This window comes from Dromiciops gliroides, chromosome 3 (assembly GCF_019393635.1).
Source record: "Dromiciops gliroides isolate mDroGli1 chromosome 3, mDroGli1.pri, whole genome shotgun sequence".
Lineage (NCBI taxonomy): Eukaryota > Metazoa > Chordata > Mammalia > Microbiotheria > Microbiotheriidae > Dromiciops > Dromiciops gliroides.
In genome coordinates, this window is record NC_057863.1 from 344,969,443 (window position 1) to 344,986,155 (window position 16,713).

The following is a 16,713-nucleotide window of genomic DNA, read 5'->3' on the forward strand; positions in this document are numbered from 1 at the left end:
AAAACAGAAATGTAAAGGAAACCCACTGTGTTTTCTTTGAGGCTTTCCTCATAAATGTCCATTTCCTTGCCAAAGGAAACCCTTCTACCTGAACTTTTGAGCTACTTCTATTCCTTCTCATCTTTTCTAGCATATTCCCCCCACTGTCATCCCCAGCCTCCCACAGATCTTCAGTTTTGCACTATTTACTGACTTCATTCTAGCTCCTAGGAATTCTTTAGAAAGGAAAATAATGTAGTTGATGGCATAGGTTTTATTATACACCCATAAAAGAAACATCCATAGAACAGTTTGATCATCACCAATTTCTCTATAATTGAGTAAGTATTTGCAAAAAAGACTGCCATGAAAATAGTTTAAGTCAATGTAACAACACATTTGCTGAAACAGAAATGGTGGAGAAATGATTTGATGAACTTGGTAAAGTCAACATACACTCCTAGTATACTTGGTGATTTCAATGAAAAAAACTTCAAAAAAAGTACTGGTAGGTACTAGATGAGGCAAGTAGGTGGTATATTGGATAAAGTGCTAGGACTGGAGACAGGAGACAGGAAGACCTGAGTTCAAATCTGGCCTCTGACACCTACTAGTTGTAGGCAAGTCACTTAACCCTGTGTTCCTCAGTTTCTTTATCTGTAAAATGATATGGAGAAAGAAATGGAAAACCACTTTAGCATCTTTGCTAAGAAAACCACAAAAGCAGTCACCAAGAATTGGACACAACTGAAATGAATGAACAACAAAGGTAATGGGGGGATACAATGAGCATCAGAAAATCACAAATACTATACTGACTTTGTTTTAATAAAAGGGCAACAATTTATTATTGAGATGGGAATCATCCCTGAAACTGCTGTCAATACACAGCCAAACCACTGACTTAACAAAGATAACTTAACAAAGATAAGTTCAGTATTTATAATACACAAAAAAGAAATCAATAATGAACAAAAGGTATAGCTTAACATTAAAGATTAAATCCTGAACTATATAAACAATCTATTGAAAATCAAAATGGGAAGCAAATAAAATAGAAATTAAATGAGACAAAATGACCAAAAGTGCCTTATTAAATATTAAGCACACATCTGACTGACCTGCCAAGTGAACAGAGGGCTGTCCAAGACAATGATAGGTTAGAAAATCATTTCTATATATAAGAAGTAAAATTCCCTTAATTAGAAAGGAAAAATAAGTTTGTAGGGGGGAAAGGCTTATTGGAATACCCTGGATTAGTTTTTATATTCTGCTCACTTCCATTTGTCTTAATGATAAAAATTTAAACAAACTGTTAAGAATTCCATGAAAAAAAGAATGTTGATTAAGATAATTTCTAAATCCCTTTCTAACTTTAGGATTAAATAATTATCTTATGGTTTCCATATGTTCTTAATTTGGATAACTAAGAATTTATTGTTTGTTTTTCAAATTTAGCATTCATTTACTCAAAACATTGTCAATGACTGCGTGCAGAATACTATGCTAGATGCAGGGGAATATATAATGCTTAGAAAATATGTGGTACCAGCTCAAGAAGAAATCTCCAAATTAATAAATACAGATGTACAGATTTTTTTTAACCCAAAAATAAATTTTAAAAACAGAATCAGAACTGACCTCTTTAAATCCATTTACAAAGGTTATCTATTTAAGAAAACAAATGTCTCAATAGAATGGTTTTTACTATAAGAATCACTTTCTGACTTCACAACAACTTTTGACTCTTAATATACTAATTCAGAGAACTAAACTCAATCCATCAGTCAAAGAATATTTAAAAGAATTAGCTCAATTATCTTTTATCTCAGATTATTATTTACTAATAAAGTAAACACATAATTTAGGAATACTTTGTAAATATAATACCATTTCCTATTTTTGACAGTTAAATCCAATGTCATTAATCCAATATATCCTTTCCAACTAATTAATGTGTTTACACTATTAAAGTATCTCCATTACACAAATGTTTACCTGCATTGCACTTTTCCCCAGTTTTACTACTTCAAATAATGTTACAGGCTCTCCTTCTCCATTCTGTTGAGGATGGCCATTAGCTCTTCCACGTCCAGCTCCTCTAATTCCAGCTTCAGAACGGCTCTTTTCTCCTGGAGACTTTCGAGGTTTCTTATTCGTAGACTAAAGAGAAGAAAAGACCAATTAAAATGAAATATAACTGTACCTACAAATGATGCAGTGTTTGGGCACTAATTTCCATCAAGAAAAGCAGTAAGTTGTTACTTAGTGCTGTTTGTGTGCTTAGTAACAAGTTAAGTACTATTGGGAATAAAAGAGAAGCTAAGATCTCTGTAGTGAAGGAACTAGCATTCTAGTTGACCATGATAGACAAAAGACAACAATATGCATTACGAGATGATTTATATTATATGTCGCTAAAGTAGGGAAATAAGAAACACAACTTTTTTTTTTTAAGTGAGGCAGTTGGGGTTAAGTGACTTGCCCAGGGTCACACAGCTAGTAAGTGTTAAGTGTCTGAGGCTGGATTTGAACTCAGGTACTCCTGACTCCAAGGCCAATGCTTTATCCACTGTACCATCTAGCTACCCCAGAAACACAACTTTTAAAAAATCAATTTCAGTGGTCACCATCAGAAAGAAAGAAAGAAAGAAAGAAAGAAAGAAAGAAAGAAAGAAAGAAAGAAAGAAAGAAAGAAAGAAAGAAAGAAAGAAAGAAAGAAAGAAAGAAAGAAAGAAAGAAAGAAAGGAGAGAGAGAGAAAGAGAGAGAGAAAGAGAGAGAGAGAGAGAGAGAGAGAAAGAGAGAAAGAGAGGAAGAGAGAAAGAGAGAAAGAGAGGAAGAGAGAAAGAGAGAAAGAGAGAAAGAGAGAAAGAGAGAAAGAGAGAAAGAAAGAAAGAAAGAAAGAAAGAAAGAAAGAAAGAAAGAAAGAAAGAAAGAAAGAAAGAAAGAAAGAAAGAAAGACCACAACCATCTGTAGATGATCCTATTTCTACTAAGCTAAACTGGTCTGTAGGCAGCAGACATAATCAGTTATTTTGGACCTGAATTAAAAGGTTAACCTGGAAGAAGATAAATTAATATGGTTTTCAAGAACCCCAGGTCAGCTATGTGTCAGGAGATATTAGAGAAATACTTATTTACAGGACAACTATATGCTTGAATGAATATTTTTTCTCAAATAAGTTATGTTGGGGAACTTATCCCAACAATACTTTGCTACACAAACAGTAGGCACCAAAGAAATGTAGTCTCATTTCTTTTGAGCCATAGGTCAGGGCAGGGGGTGTGGGGTGAGTTTCCCATCTTCTACCCACATCAAAGTCTAATGCTGTAATAAATCAATACATGTTCTTCCAGCTCAACTTAAGCCATTCAAATGTTAAGTTCTTCTTAACATCACAACTCCACAGCAAGACACTAAGACATATGAAGATACTATAGCTACATTCTCAGACACTCTAACAGTCCTCTAATATCCATGAAGGAAGAATTCTATAACATCACTGAACATCTGTATCTTGACTATGTTTTGCAGCAGTACCCATGGGAATTGCAACAGCAACTGAAATTCCTGAAAAAGCAAAGGAATATATTTTTTAACTTTATTACCCAACTTCCTACATCACAATATTCCCTTCATTATTCCAGGCATCACAGACTTGTTCACCAAAATGTTTCACTCTGTCACTGCCTTAACTCTACACAATACCTGCAAGACTGCAAAATTTGTTAGACTACTTTTTTCTCCATTTCTACTTTAATAGGTCCTCATAGCTCTACTGTTTTCCTCTCTAAGTTTAGATTTTCATGTACTCTGTATTTAAATTATATGTAATGATTTACTTGTGTTATCTCATTCATGGAACATGGACTTCTTGAGGGGAGAAACAATTTTTGTTTTTTCTTTGAAAACTTAGCTTAAGCTGTATCTTAAGGAAACAAAGGGATTCTATATGGGATAAAGGAGATGAGCGAGCTCATTTCAAGCTAAGATATAGCCTTTATAAAGCATGCAGGTACACAAGAGTGTTGTAAATGACCAATAGGTCTGCATGGATGGATCCCAGAATTGTAAAGAATTAATTGTTATTTGAGGTTTTTATGCCTTGGTGCACACTGGCCTGGAGTTCCGCAAACCTCATGGTGCTCCACCCACTGGTTGTAGCCGTAGCCATGGCACTGGCACCTCATGACATTACCACTCCAGATGCCTACATGGGTCTGGCAAAATTATAATGATTGAAAGCCTAGTGAGGGCAGTCATGTGACTGTTAGAGCGGCCATCCAATTGGCTGGGGGGTTTCTGGGATTGGGGGAGGAGAATTCGCCATTCTAGCTGGATGCTGGAAGGTGACAGGAGCTCTGCTGTGTATTCTCAGCTAATTCCTGGGCAGTGGTATTTCTTCAGGTTGTATAATTTCCCTTTCCCCATTTTATTTCCTTTCCCTTGATCCTACTGAACCTGTTTGTGTGTGTGTGTGTGTGTGTGTGTGTGTGTGTGTGTGTGTGTGTGTGTGTGTTTTAAGTTCGTTCTTGTTAAAATTAATCCTATTCTGTTTTGAGGGAGGCTGCTGGTCTCTTTCCTTGCCCCAAGATTGTGGCAAGCCACTAGGCTAACATTCCCCAATTAAAAATTGATTCCCACAGTATGTAGGTGAGGAAACAATGGACAATCAATGACAGGTTAGAGAAAAGTTGTGAAGGGTCTTCAGCTCAACAAAGCAGTTTCTATTTTATCCTAAAAGCAATAGGTAGCCACTGGAAACTGAGCAGAAGAATGACAAGGTGAGATCAGCACATAAGGCAGCCAGTGGTACAAGTCAGGAAGACCATAGTATTGTCATTTGTCAGACTGAGTACTGATAAAAGACCATCAGATTCAACAATTACAAGACCACCCAAATTTTGGAGAAAGCAAACCAAAACCAAAGTATACAGAGTTGGGAAGAGAATAAGAAGAAAGTAGAGACAGCAAGTATAGATAAATTTGGCTTTTTATAAAGATATATAAAGGATAACAGGGGTTGATAAAGGATATTTAAAGATGGGGGAGACTTGAGCATGTTTGAAGGCAGGATTAAAAAAACAAAACAAAACAAAACAAAAAAACCCTAGTAGGTAGGGAGAGGCTGAAAATGAGAAAGAGTATTTGATCTCATTTGATCCTCATTTGTGAGACAGGTGGTACTATCCCCTGAGAGAGGATTGGTAATTTGCTTGGGGTTGCACAACTACCAAGTGTCTGAGGCAAGATTTGAACTCAGGTCTTACTGACTTGTACCACCAGCTGTCATAAGGGTAGATCTCACCTTGTCATGACCCCTTAAATTACAATTTGGGGGAGGAGAAAGTGGGAGATGAGAGCAAGAAGACACACAAGGGTTTGCATTGTTGAAGAAAAAGTAGAACCTCGTTGTCAAAGACCAGCTTAGAGCAGGTGAGAGTGGGGAAGTCAAGGGATGTCGAGGTGAATATAAAGGCATAAGAAGAGACTGACATTAAATGGCCTCATCATTCTCAGGAAAGCTTAACTGAGAAAACTGGGGAAAGAAGTGGTGTGGCAGGCACGAGGAGAGAAGCGAGGGTCAGGAAAAGCTGTAGAAAGTGAAACTAGGAATAAAATGGCTGCTACGCTTCAGTGAAGGGTCAATGTGTATCTGGATAACATGGATTTTTTTTAAGGGACTCAGTGACCTTTTCCAGGTATTTTCAATAACATGAGTGGGTGGGAAACAGTGACACGGTGGGAATAATATAAGGCTAGATTTTAGTATGGAATGAAAAGTAGGATGAAGAACCAGTATGCAAGCATCCCTTTTTGTGTGGCTGTTATGTAGATCTCAATCACATTAAAAGGTAGTATTCCAGTCAAAGACAACTTAGAGGGTCAGCAGAAAAGGTCTGTTGTACTGGGGGGGAGAGTAGAGCACAGTACAGCACAGGCCAAGTCAGCACAGAACAGACTCCAGCAAAGCAGGAGCAGGCCTTGGAAACAGGTGAATCAGTGGCGGCAAACACTGTTTCTGGACCTCTCAGCCCACAGACAGTAAGGGTGTCAAACAAATGATCAAAAGGAGATTACAGGGGTCTCCTTGCTGACACTGAGGCAGGACTGTCTCTTTGTTCATACTTGGTTCCAGTTTGCAGTCCTGGATGGCCGATTCAAGGTGGGGAAGAACAGCAGCACATCAGAACTTGCAGCCAGAGTAGAGCAGGGATCCTCATCACAGTTCGAGGGCAGAAAAGAATACTTGTGGTCACTCATAGACCAGATCACAGGCCAGAAGATTAGTACATACATCTCTCGTACTACCTTGGAAGAACTGAAAACTTACAGGTCCCTAGAAATATCTCTGGAAACAGTTGCACAAAACTCCTGAAGCTTGCGACAGTGCACCCTCCACCACCTTAGCAGAACCGTACTTAACAAACATTTAAAATCAAGCAGGAGGCTGAGGAAATGAGCAAACAATAGGAAAACAACAACAACAACAAAAAACCTCTCACCATAGAAAGTTACTATGATAAAAAGGAAGATTAAAATATACCCTCAGAAGAAAATAAAAAAGTCAAAACTCCTATATGCAAAATCTCCAAGAAAAATATGAATTTGTCTCAGGCCATGGAAGGGCTCAAAAAGGATTTTGAAAATCAAATGAGAGGTAGAGGAAAAATTGAGAAGACAAATGAGAGTGATGCAAGAAAATCATGAAAAATGAGTAAACAGCCTGGCAATGGACACACACACACACACACACACACACACACACACACACACACACACACACACAAATGAAGAAAATAACACTTTAAAAAACAGACTATGCCAAATGGTAAAAGAGGTACAAATAGCCAATGAAGAAAAGAAACTCCTTTAAAGTCAGAATTGAGCAAAGGGAAGCTAATGACTTTATGAGAAATCAAGAAAGAATAAAACAAAAAGAATGAAAAAATAGAAGGCAATGTGAAATATCTCAGTAGAAAAACAACTGAGCTGGAAAATATTTCCAGAAGAAATAATTTTAAAATTATTAGACTAACTTAAAGCCATAATTAAAAAACAAACAAAAAAGATGGACATCATCGTTCAAGAAATTATTAAGGAAAACTGCCCTGATAGTCTAGAATCAGAGGGTAAAATAGAAATTGAAAGAATCCGCCAATCACCTCCTTAAAGAAATAGCAAAATGAAAACTCTTAAGAATATTATAGCCATATTTCAGAATTCCAAGGTCAAAGAAAAAATACTATGAGCAACCAGAAAGAAACAATTCAAGTATCATGGAGCCACAGTCAGGATAATACAAGATTTGCCAGCTTCTACATTAGAGAATCAGAGGGCTTGGAATGTTATTCTGGAGGACAAAGGAACTAGGATTACAACCAAGAATCACCTACTCAGCAGAAGTGAATTTAATTCTTCAGGGAAAAAAATAGGCATTCAATGAAAGAGAGGACTTTCAGTCATTCTTGATAAAAAGACGAGAGCTGAACAGAAAATCTGACTTTCTAATAAAAGACTCAAGAGAAGCATAAAAAGGTAAACAGGAAAAGGAAATCAAAAGGATTTAAGAAGGTTAAACTGTTTACATTTCTATATGGGAAGATGATATTTGTAAATCATAAGAACTTTCTGATTATTTGGGCAGTTGGAAGGAGTATATACAAACAGAGGGCACAGATAAGAGTTGAATATGAAGGGATGATATATAAAAAAAATTAAGGGGTGAGAAAGGAATGCACTGGGAGAAAGGGAAAGGGAGAGGTGGAATGGAGGTAAATTATCTTATATAAAGAGAAGCAAGAAAAAGTTTATATAGTGGAGGGGAAGATGGAAGAGTCGAGAGGGAGTGAATGAACTTTATTCTCATCAGAATTGGCTCAAAGAGGGAATAACATACACACTCATTGAGTATAGAAATTTATCTTACACGGTAGGAAATTAGGAGGGGAAGGGTTGATAAAAGGGGATGAGGTGAGAGGGAGGACAGATTGGGGGAGGGGGTAGTCAGAAGCAAAACATTTCTGAGGAGAGACAGGTTGAAAGGAGAGAATGGAACAAACAGTGGGGGGAGGGAAGAGGATGGATGGAAATACATTACTGTGAAAAAATGTTGAAGCAAGTTTCTCTAATAAAGGCCTCATTTCTCAAAAAGGGGGTGGGGAGAGGAAGGACCCACATGTACAAAAATATTTATAGCAGCTCTTTTTGTGTTAGCAAAGAACTGGAAACTGAGGAGATGCTCATCAATTGGGGAATGGCTGAACAAGTTGTAGGATATGAATGTAATGGAATACTACTGTGCCATAAGAAATAATGAGCAGGTAAATTTCAGAAAAACCTGAAATGACTCAAGTGGACTGATGCTGAGTGAAATGAGCAGAACCAGGAGAACATTGTACACAAGAACAGCAACATTGTGTGATGATCACTTAGTTCTTCTCAACAATACGATGATCTAAGACAATTCCAAAATGCTCATGATAGTAAATGCTATACATATCAACAAAAAGAACTATGGAATCTGAATGCAGATCGAAGCACACTATTTTCACTTTGGTTTTTTTTTCTTTCTTTCTTTCTTGTGGATTTTCCCTTTTCTGATTCTTCTTTCACATAACTAATGTGGAAATGTGTTTAACATGATTGTACATATATAACCTATATCAGATTGGCTGCTGTCTTGGGAAGGGGAAAGGGAAGGGAGAAGAATTTGGGAACTCAAAATCTTATAAAAACAAATGCTGAAAGCTATCTTTACATGTAACTGGGAAAAATATTATTAAGATGGGGGGGGGAGGAGGAACAAAAATTCCTGAGGAAAGGAACCTATTTTGGGGGGGGGGGCAGGGCAATGGGGGTTATGTGACTTGTCCGGGTCACACAGCTAGTAATTATCAAGTGTCTGAGGCCAGATTTGAACTCAGGTACTCCTGAATCCAGGGCCAGTGCTTTATCCACTGTGCCACCTAGCTGTCCCCTGGAACCCATTTTTTAAAAACAATAACTAGTGGAAAGTAGTTTAGCAGAAATTAGCTTTAGACCAACACCTGTAGCCATGGACCAAAATAAGTTCAAAAGGAATCTGAATAATAATAGGTCATACTATTTCTGTTTTTAAAAATAAAAGACAATAATCTCAGGTACATTTTACAATCATGGTCTGTGAAAGAATCCTTAACTAAACAAAGGATAGAGGAGATTACAAAATATAAAATCGGCAATTTTGAAACCATAAAATTGCAATGCTTTTGCAAAAATAAAATCAATGAAAAAATATCAAACCAATCAAAAAGCAATTACTAAGGAAAAATTTCTTAGTGCCAGGCACTGGTACTAAGCACTCTACAAATATTATTTCATTTGATTCTCACAACAACCTTGCAATGTTGATGTTATTTTAATCTTCATTTTACAATTGAGGAACTGAGGCATACAAAGTTGTTAAGTGAATCACTCAGGATCATACAGCTAGTAAGTGTCTGAAGGCATATTTGAGTCTTCCTGACTCCAGGGCCAGCACTCTATACATGCTGTTGTTACCTTGCTGCCTCTAAGCTACTCTACTAAGCATCTAATGTGCCAGAGATTATACAAGGACAAAAGAAAAGTAGCCCCTGCCCTACAGAAGTCTACATTTGAAGGTTCTAGGACACATCCTCACTCTACATCTGCTGCTAGGTCTGGTTTTAAATTCTACAGAGCAAGATGCTCTTCCCAAGCTACAGATCACTTAGAATCTGATCACCATGCTGCTGACTCAAACCTTGATTGACATAACCTGCACTCAGTTCATTCCACTCTGCATATCTACCCTCACTGGTTTCAATTCCACAGAACAAAATATCCCCTTCATACCAAGTACCCTTTCATATATCATTCTCTCCCCTACTTTCCAGCACCCTTTAGTGTGTGGTCTCCCCGTATTTGATTGTAAGCTACTTAAGGGCAAGGAGTTTCTCTTCTTCTTCTCTCAATTAATTATCTACCCAGTGCATAGCACAGTGCTTGATATATAGTAGATGCTTAATAAATGTTTACTGGATTTACTGGACATGTAGATTTGACTATTTTATGCTATACAGCACATAGAAAATACAAACAAACACACAGTAACTTGAGAGTGGGTTTGCTTAAACCAAAGGACACCACTTGCAGAAGGTGATACTTGAGGTGAAATCTTAAAGGAACACTAGGATTCCAAGAAGTGGAAGTAAGGGTCAAAAATATTACAGTCATAGTATATAGCCAGTGTAAAGACGAAAGCCAGATGGACCTTACATATATGATACAAGCATAATAAAGAACTATGCTACAAGTCACTGCATTTCAAGAACTTTGTCCAAGTCATTTAATAAGCACTAGCCTGGGGGCAGCTAGGTGGTGCAGTTGATAAAGCACCAGCCCTGGATTCAAGAGGACCTGAGTTCAAATCTGGCCTCAGACACTTAATACTTGCTAGTTATGGGACCCTGGGCAAGTTACTTAACCCTCATTGCCCCCCCCCCCAAATAAGCACTAGCCTGAAATTCAACATTAGTGACAATCTTCCTTCTTCCACACTTTTGATTCTGGTGCATTTGGATTTTCTTATTTATAGAAGATCTTTAACATTTGTACTGTTTGCGTGGTTCAATATCCAGAAATGTACTACAATGCAGCCTCAATGTATGATAAGAACACAGGGGCAATATCCAAAATAGATCCATGATCTTTGAAGAATTTTCTACTATGTGCCAAGCACTGCGCTAAGTGCTGGAGATACAAGAAGGGCAAAAGACTGTCCCTGCTCTCAAGAAGTTCACAATCTATTGGAGAGACCACATGCAAACATCTATGTACAATCAAGATCCAAAAAGAATATGTAGGTAAGTCAGCTGAAGGAGAAAATGTTTGCATTTTAAGTATTATTACCACTACAAGTCTGATATGTGAAATGTATGAGAAATCAAAGCAACTAGATGATACCATGAAAAAAAGAAACAGGTTTCAAAATAAGTAATACACAACTAATCACACGAAAACATTCTCTAAATCACCAACAGCAAGAAAAATGCAAATTAAGACAACTCTGAGGGCTCCCCTTACACCATACAAATCAGCAAAAATTACAAACATAGGAATACTCAATGCTGTTGGGGGTTGGAGGGAGACAGGCACACTGATGTACTGCTGGTGGAGCTGTGCTCATTTTAGATGATGTCAAGAAAAATGACCTAAATTATCCACTCTTTGACCCAGGAATCCTGTTACTCACTTTCCAAAGATATCAGAGAGAAGCAAAGATCCAATATATTCCAAAATATTTATAGCTTATGGTCATTAAAAAACAAAACAAAACACCTAGCTTCCCATAAACTAAGCAATGGCCAAAAAAAAAAAAAAAAACCTATGGTATATAAATTTTGTTATGAAACTTAAGACCAGTAAGAACTGGCAATAGGAATTCAGAGAAATAAGAGATGAACTAATGGCAAACCTAATAAGAAAAACCATGAAAACAATATGCACAATTATTATATCCATGTAACTGAAAGGTTACTAAAAGGAATTCAAATGCTGAGTAGATGAAAAACCAATTATAATTCATCAGATAATCAAACATACCTCCTCCTTCATGAAAGAATCAGAGGGTTACTAACACAGGATATGGTAACGCTGATATTATGTAAATGTCAGATAAAGTCACTGTCAGATATTTTTGCTTAACTGGCTTTGTCACCAAGGAAGTTCAATCTAGAGAGGTCAGGGTTTGAAATTAATGCAACATAAAGAAAAAAGGGATCAATAAGACATCTTAACAGGAAGATATAGCGCGCGCGCTTTAACACACACACACACACACACACACACACACACACACACACAGCTAAAGGATTCTTTCTGGAAAGAAAAAAAAAACAACAAAAAAAACACCAAGATCAGAAAAGCTACCACCTAGCACTTAGGGAGCAAACCCCACTAAGAGGTTTAAAAACTTGAGGTTCTTAGAAAATAATTATCATGTCAAGGCTAGGAGTAAAGGAGAGTGACAGCTGGTAGGAGTCTTTAAGCAAACAGTTCAGCCAGTCCTTCACAATCTTTCTTCCAGTGTATACCTCCACTCAACACCCTGGTTTCTCAGTTCATTAACCTCCTTAACTTCCATGAAATGTATCTTCAGGCTATCTCAGTCCAAACCTGATGGCCACACCCTTGATCTCATAGATGACCTAAAAATATTCTAACTCCATGATCCAAAACCTTCATCTCCTCCTGTACCTTACTCCTTCTATATCAATTCTTCAACCTGACCACAATGTTCACTCTTTTCAGCCACACTCTGCCCCCCTTTCTCAAACCACAGTATCAGCTCAAACCTCATTATACCCTTGAAACAACCTTAATTCTATGTAATTAACCAGTTCAATTGTTCTCTATTCTCAAATCTCACACCCTCTTTCTTGTACTACTGCAATAGCCTTTTAACTGGTCTGGCTGTTTCAAGTACCTCTCTACATGCTTCACTTAAACAATGAAGAAAATTTTTCTAAAGCTTATATCTCACCATTTACTTACCCACCTCCCCCAGGACCCCTGCTTCCTGAGCTCCCCTAGCTTTCTATTACCTCCAGGATCAAATATAGAGTCCTCAGTTTGGTACTAAAAGCCCTTCATTACCTGACCAATAATGAACTAATCACACAGCCTGCTGGCTGTTCCTAGAATATGCCAGGCCACTGCCTCCCTCTTTGTTCTTGCACTTGTACTTCCCCTTTACTGCTTTATTGCCTTGGCTCTCTTAAAAACTAAACTCAAATTCCACCTGCCCATATGCCTTTCCTGGAGATGCAAATGACTAGTGCTTTCTTTTCAAGATTACCTTCCATCTATTTTGTATATATTTTGTGGGTCCCTAGGTATTTACATTTTGTCTCCTCCAAAAGAGCTACAAGAGGACAGAGTGTTTTTGCCTTTCTTTGTATCAGTAGCAATTGGCACAATTCTTGGCACATAATAATAGCTTAATAAATGCTTCTTATTACTGACTCAGCCTAGTACCTTGCCAAACCACAGCTCTAGATTTACCCACATCAACTACCCCTTCTACTCCTAGAGTCAAAATACCTCAATCCTTCGGCATGCACATTACAAGCCATAGTGGAACCTTCACAAACATTCTGCAGAAACAGACTTTATACTGCCTCTCGTTGCAATGTTATAGTTTGCTTTCTGACTCGAACATATCCTCTTCTCATCTTAACTATTCTTCTAACTAAAAGATTTTCAAATAAACTGGCTGACAACACTAGTTAGACATGCAGTAGAGTTTCTATGAGGACAGGTGGCATGCCATCAGAAGAAGAAAAGAAAGTCAAATCTAAAGAGACTCTTTATGAAACTGAGACAAGGAACAAAAATATTGGATACCATAGGTATAAGGCAAAGGAAAATTGCATCAAAACCAAGAAAACTTGCATTCAAGTCTTACCTACTTCTGACACTACATTGTGTGACACTATGCAAGTCACTTAACCTCAGAGTTTTTTAAGCATCTCTCTAAGCCTCTAAGTTAAGGCACTGACCTGCATGCATACTGCATGCATAAGTAGAAGGAATTCCCTCACTTGGAAGTTCATTATATGAATGAATGAATGAATGAATGAATGAATGAATGAATGAATGAATGAATGAATGAATGAAAGAAAAACAATTACTAAACTCTTACTATGTGCTAAGTCTTATCTCTATGTATCTAAATCAAAGGAAAACTTAATTCAGAAAGAGAGTTAGAGACAGAAAGTGATGAGGTTAGGCTAAGGAACAGATAAACAGAGACTCTGATAAAGGATCAAAAGGCAGACATAAGACGAAAGTTTAGGAAATAAAGAAAGAAAAAGGAAAAAATAGAAGAGAGAATGAGTCAGATCCACAAAAAAGAGGTCAGAAGCTACAGGGAGAAAAAAGTCAGAGACAAAAATCGAGAAAAAGAAAGGACAAGCTGTGTACCTAAAAGTAAATCTAGTATCTATAGTTTCCAACTAGGATCAACACCTGTAGACCTAAGTGTACCTAAACCTAATGAGTATGTATCAGATCAAGATAAATAGCTAACACACACAAAAAAAGATTAAAGTTTTCCCTGGCTGCCATATTTTTCTGCTTTAGTAAGGTTATCAATTATTTCCTGAATGAGACAGTTTCTGGGGTTTTTTTGTCCCTCTCACTGTGACCATTATCTTACATAACTTAAACTTTTTAATGACATAGTTCTAATCACATCAATGTCCATTTTATCCATTTTTTCATCCTTCCGTGTCAAAAGCTTATTTTACAAGGTCAAGACAGAACAAATATAAACACTAGGTAAGTTAATTTTAAGCCTTTCTTTGATTTGTGTTCACCTTATACCGTGCTCCCCAAAAGTTGAAATGTTTTATACATCAGCAAGCTGTTGTTTCTCTCCTCAGATATAGTTAGGCTACATTTTTTTTGTAATGTTGCATTGTACTCACAATGTTCAATGACTTAAGACTCCTTGAAAAAAAAAATTCATGAAATAGAGATGTGAGGATTGACAGAAACAGATGAGACTTTTGCCTCTTTCATTTATCATCAAACTATATTTCCAATATATTTTTGTTGTTGTCATCCTCTGTACTCACCAAAACACTACGGTCACCACCAAGTTTCAAGGTATCTGATCACTCGTTAAAAGGATGTTATGAAGTTTTCCCACAGATTCTCTCTACTGATTCATTACTTTTAACAGATAATTGAATATAATATGTAAACTATCTTCTTGGTGGACCTCTTCCTAGTATTTTTCAAGAGCATGTAGAGGTAGGATGAACAAGTATACCATAAAATAATGCCTGTTTTTACTTCTGTGTTCATGTTATAATGAATTCTTGTCTGTATTCACCTTTCCAGGATGAAGCAATGAGCTCTAACCATACAACTTTTGTCTGCTGGTTTTTATTTATAAATATAATGTCAAAATGGGTATAAATCAGTGGCTGCAGTAATATAGGAACGGATTGGCTTGATAGACAAAAATCTCAAAGTGAGATTAAACTATTTGGCGAGTATTAAAAAAAAACCAAAACCAAGTATTTATTTTCTCATTTTTTATTTCAGTGTTTTTGATACTATCACAAAGAAAATTTCAGGAGACTGCATAGGATTCTGAGCATTTGGCATCTGAATTTGTTTCTTGGGTTACCAAAAACAAAGAATTATATCCAACCTACTGCTGATGACTCTTCCTGTTCTTAGGTAAGCTGGTTTTCAAATACAATTAATTCCTGGGAAAACGCTCAAAGCCTCTTCAGCTTGTTAGAACCTGCCAGAACTTATATTCAGCTGGCATATACTTTGAGAATCCAGAGTCACCACCATGTCATAATGAGGAACTGGATTAATATTTCTGTGGAGAACCACCAAACTGATGTTCCTAAAATACCATTTTTATTGTGTCACTCTCTTATTCAAGGACAAGCAATTGTTTCTCTATTAAATCATATCTTAAATTCTGTTTTCAAAGTCTTCTATGATTGATACCCTTCCTCAACTAAAAAATAAGAAATGCTTCTAAACTGAATTTAATCTTATTTCCAAATGATAAATAACTCCCCCAAATCAACTTTTTAATGTGTATGCAATGTAGATATGAATATCTATAAATATTTTGAGCCAAAAATTCAGTGATTAAAAAAACCCAGAAATTTAAAGAGGAAGGAAACAAACCAGGTTCCATAACAGTCATCCCTTGATTATTACTGTGCCTTAAGAATCTTTGCAGCAATTATATGTTGCACTAATTTGGCACATGCTTTGTTAATTATTTTTGAGGGTGCATGTTGTCTCCCTAATGAGACTGTAAACTCTTTAAGAGCAGGGACATTCATGGACCCTCTCTGTATCAACACTGCTTAATAAATAGCAGACTCCCAGGGGCAGCTAGGTGTCGCAGTGGATAGAGTAGCAGCCCTGGAGTCAGGAGTACCTGAGTTCAAGTCTGGCCTCAGACACTTAACACTTACTAGCTGTGTGACCCTGGGCAAGTCACTTAACCCCAATTGCCTCACTAAAAAAACCCAAAAAAACAAAAACAAAAACAAAATAAACAGCAGACTCCCGATATTTTCAGATACTGTAAGTAGCTAAGAGAAAAACAAATACCTAAAGAATTGAGACCAAAAAGGGGCTTTGAAGGTGAAAAAAAAACACCAAACAAAACATTAGAAGGATTTTTTAGACATAGTCAGATCAGCAGCTGGAGAGAACACAGTATTGGGAAGTTAACCAGTTTAGAAATTTAAGAAGAAAATTCATTTGGAGGGAGATTTCTTGGTGTAGAAAGAAGGTACAATTTAAGAAGCAGTCTAGAGTGTTAAAATAGTTTCATACATCCACCAGAAGTTATTGTAGATACTGAAGTTAGTAACTCATTTCCTCAAGGATAACAAATCTAAGTGCTAACTTAGGGAAGGTGAAAAAGGGGGAGAAATTAGGCTAATCAATCACTAAGCATTTACTAGAACTCACTATGTCAAAGGCACTGTGGTAGGTGTTTGGGATACAAAAATAAAAAGACATTTCCTCAAAGAGCTATTACATACAAATATACAAAGCATACTAAAGGAAACTATGGATAAGAAGGCACTAGGGTCTCAAAAAGAGAGCTGAATCCTGTTACTGTACTATTTAGCTGAAGTCTTCCAATCTACTGAAGTGGCAGTCTAAAACC

At 36.8% G+C, this 16,713-nt stretch overlaps 1 protein-coding gene across 1 annotated transcript in view; it reads right to left on the reverse strand.

The window, feature by feature from the left end:
* STAG1 (stromal antigen 1) overlaps positions 1 to 16,713 on the reverse strand; it is a 360,000-nt gene that overhangs the window by 207,537 nt on the left and 135,750 nt on the right. Inside the window, 1 exon segment of the mRNA XM_043995188.1 lies at positions 1,978 to 2,142. Coding sequence (XP_043851123.1) covers positions 1,978 to 2,142 — 165 coding nt within the window.